The sequence below is a fragment of the Colobus angolensis genome, unplaced genomic scaffold (genome assembly GCF_000951035.1).
Source record: "Colobus angolensis palliatus isolate OR3802 unplaced genomic scaffold, Cang.pa_1.0 Scaffold119, whole genome shotgun sequence".
Lineage (NCBI taxonomy): Eukaryota > Metazoa > Chordata > Mammalia > Primates > Cercopithecidae > Colobus > Colobus angolensis.
This window is the reverse complement of record NW_012113030.1, coordinates 6900023-6903722: the sequence shown is the minus strand read 5'-3', so window position 1 is coordinate 6903722 and position 3700 is coordinate 6900023. Positions and strand designations below refer to the sequence as shown.

The window sequence follows — 3700 nt, the reverse complement described above, 5'->3', positions numbered from 1 at the left end:
TCCAGCCTGGGCGACAGAGCGAGACTTGTCAAAAAAAAAAAAAAAAAGAAATATGGTTTTGCCATGTTGTCCAGGCTGGTCTTGCACTCCTGGGCTCAAGTGATTCTCCCACCTCAGCCTCCCAAAGTGCTGGGATTACAGGTGTGAGGCACCCATGCCAGCTGAGTTTTTTTAAAATTTGCATGCTGGCTGGGCAGCTAGAGTCCAGTAGAGGGCGGTTAGGGTTCTAGGCCCGTGTGGATGCTCTGAGAAAGGTATACTTGATGCGAAAACATTGAAATCCTTCTCTGCTATCTGGCAGAGGGTTGCTGCTCTCACTCATCAGAGGGTCCCCAGCATCCCCACCCTCCAGTAATTGTGGGGTTTAGGAGAAAGCCTCCGGGACCTTGTTGCCCAAGTATCTTCCAAGTGGTGGGTGCCCGAGCAAAGCAGGTTGTTCAGATCTTCAAATGCTTCTGCATGTGTCAGTAAAGAGCTGCCACCCTGGCTGGGCGCAGTAGCTCACACCTGCAATCCCAGCACTTTAGGAGGCTGAAGTGTGAGGATGGCTTGAGCCCAAGAGTTTGAGACTAGCCGGGGCAACATAGCGAGACCCCCGTCTCTACAAAAAAAAATTTAGCTGGGTGTGGTGGTGTGTGCCTGTGGTCCCAGCTACTTGGGAGACTGAGGCCAGAGGATCGCTTGAGGCTGGGAGTTGGAAGCTGCAGTGAGCTATGTTGGTGCCACTGCACTTTAGTCTGGGTGTCAGAGCGATACCCTGTCAAAACAAAACAAACAAAAAACAGCCGGGCATGGAGGCTCATGCCTGTAATCCCAGCACTGGGAGGCTGAGGCAGGTGGATCACAAGGTCAGGAGTTCGAGACCAGCCTGGCCACCATGAAACCCCGTCTCTACTAAAAATACAAAAATTAGCCGGGTGTGGTGGTGGGCGCCTGTAATCCCAGCTACTCAGGAGGCTGAGGCGGGAGAATTGCTTGCAACCGGAAGGCAGACGTTGCAGTGAGGTGAGATCGTGCCATTTGCACTCCAGCCTGGGCAACAAGAGCAAGACTCTGTCTCAAAACAAACAACAACCAAAAAACCCACAACAGCTGCCCCCCTGAGCTTCTCCAGTGTCCTGGTACCACCTTGCAGCCTGAGGGCCTCAGGGATGGCGCCGCTTGAATTTTGGGTCCCCCTGTCCCCTACCACAGGAGCTGCTGATGGCGCACGACTTCACCAAGTTTCACTCGCTGAAGCCGAAGCTGCTGGAGGCGCTGGATGAGATGCTGACGCACGACATCGCCAAGCTCATGCCCCTGCTGCGGCAGGAGGAGCTGGAGAATACCGAGGTGGGCGTGCAGGGGGGCGCTTTTGAGGGCACCCACATGGGCCCGTTCGTGGAGCGGGGACCTGACGAGGCCATGGAGGACGGCGAGGAGGGCTCGGACGACGAGGCCGAGTGGGTGGTGACCAAGGACAAGTCCAAATACGACGAGATCTTCTACAACCTGGCGCCTGCCGACGGCAAGCTGAGCGGCTCCAAGGCCAAGACCTGGATGGTGGGGACCAAACTCCCCAACTCAGTTCTGGGGCGCATCTGGAAGCTGAGCGACGTGGACCGCGATGGCATGCTGGATGACGAGGAGTTCGCGCTGGCCAGTCACCTCATCGAGGCCAAGCTGGAGGGCCACGGGCTGCCTGCCAACCTGCCCCGTCGCCTGGTGCCACCCTCCAAGCGGCGCCACAAGGGCTCCGCCGAGTGAGCCGGCCCCCCTCCCATGGCCCTGCTGTGGCTCCCCAGCTCCAGTTGGCTGCACGCACACCCCTGCCCCAGCTCACACATGCCCTGCCTGCCCTCCCCGCCCAGCTGTAAGGACCGGGGGTCTCCCTCCCCACTACCGCCAGACACCCCGGTGGAAGGATTTCGAGGGGACCACGGGAGGGACAAGGCTTCTCTGTCCGCCCTTCACACCTCCAGCCTCACGTTCACTTAGGCACATCACACAGACACTGGCACGCGCAGGCATCCATCCATCCATCCATCCATCCTTCATTCAAATATTTATTGAGCACCTACTATGTGCCCAGCCTTGTTCTAGGCACCGGGCATTACCACAGAGAACAAAATAGACAAATACATCTGCCCTCATGGAAGGTGACATTCCCAGGAGAGGGTACTTACACAGTCACACAAACACACACTAATTCCTGGCAGGACCCCAGCCCCTTCCCTGGGTGAGCAGCCCTGTGGTTGAAATGACTGATAGACCCTCTTCTGCTCCGCTTCCTCCTGCCCAGCCAGGCAAGACCCTCAACCCACTCCGTCACATCCTCAGGTCTCGGGACCATGGGGGGCTCAGAGGGGAGACACAGTCTTTCTTTCCTTCTTTCAGACCTTCCTTCCCTCCCTCCTTCCTTCTTTGTTTTGTTTTTGCCCCCAATTCTGTCCACACCCATTCCCTCCCTCCCTCCTTCCCGCCCTCCTTTCTTCCTTCTTTCCTTTCTTTCTTTTTCTTTCTTTCTTTCTTTCCTCTCTCTCTTTCTTTTTCTTTCCCTCCCTCTCTTTTTTTTTCTTTCTTTAATAGTCTTGCTCTGTCACCCAGGCTGGAGTGCAGTGGTGAGATCTCGGCTCACTGCAACCTCCACCTCCTGGGTTCAAGTGATTCTCGTGCCTCAGCCTCCCGAGTAGCCGGGACTGCAGGCATGAGCCACCACGTCCAGCTAATTTTCGTACTTTGAGTAGAGACGGATTTTCACCATGTTGGCCAGGCTGGTCTCGAACTCCTCATCTCAGGTGATCTGCTTGCCTCGGCCTCCCAAACTGCTGGGATTACAGACATGAGCCACCGTGCCCAGCTACACACCCATTTCTTTTAAAAGGATCCTGTAGCAGGAAGAAAAACCCCTTCCATCCCGCTCCTCCGAGACTGTACCCCCTTGGAGGTATTTCCATCCTCCACTTGTCCGTGGCTGGAAATGCCCAGCCTGCTCCTGGCCCCCTGGAAGCCTCCCCACAGCTGGTGGTCTGGACGTAACGATTGCTGGGCCACCGCCTCTCTGCCCATCACCATTCCATATTTAAGTGGAGCCCCTACATAGAAAGGCCTTGGGGCTTTATTTTAGTCTCCTTTTCAGGGATGTCGTGGGCGGGGGAGGGGGGTTCTTGGTGCTACAGCCCTCTCCCCACCCCTAAAGGGACCCCGACGCTATCTGCTGCCTTCATCATGTATTAGTGCTTGACCCTGGCAGGGGACCCCACGGAAAAGATGGGGAAGAGCAAAATACATGGAGACGACGCCCCCTCCAGGATGCTCGCTGGGATTCCCACGCCCACCATTGTCCCCCACCCCGTGGCTGGGAGGGGCCTCTGAACGGAACAGTGTCCCCACAGAGCGAATAAAGCCAAGGCTTCTTCCCATGTGGCAGTCAGGCTGACTTGGGACAGGGATCGCCCGCCCTCCCCCAGGGAAGGAGAGAGCTGGGCAGGATTTGGGGTTGGGGGAGGCCCCCTTCCGTGCTCTCAGGGGCGGGGTGGAGTCCGTGACTCAATGCAGCGAGGCCTGGTGACTCAGGCCTGGGCTAGGGGCCAGACCGGCATATTTTCCGAAGAAAAGTGACTCTGGGGCCCTCCCCCCGGGACATCCCTCCCTCCCACCTCCTGTGGCGGGGGCCTGGGAACCAAGCCCTGGGGCGTGCGCGGTGTGTGTGTGTGTGTGT

General features: G+C 57.4%; 1 protein-coding gene across 1 annotated transcript in view; it reads left to right on the top strand.

The window, feature by feature from the left end:
* Positions 1 to 3401, top strand: part of EHD2 (EH-domain containing 2) — a 25714-nt gene extending 22313 nt beyond the window's left edge. The window contains exons 6-7 of the mRNA XM_011926378.1: positions 1195 to 1742; positions 3233 to 3401. Of these exons, the coding sequence (XP_011781768.1) occupies positions 1195 to 1742; positions 3233 to 3383 (699 nt within the window). The 3' untranslated portion in view covers positions 3384 to 3401. The remainder of the gene's footprint in view (positions 1 to 1194; positions 1743 to 3232) is intronic.
* Positions 3402 to 3700: the final 299 nt, after the last annotated feature.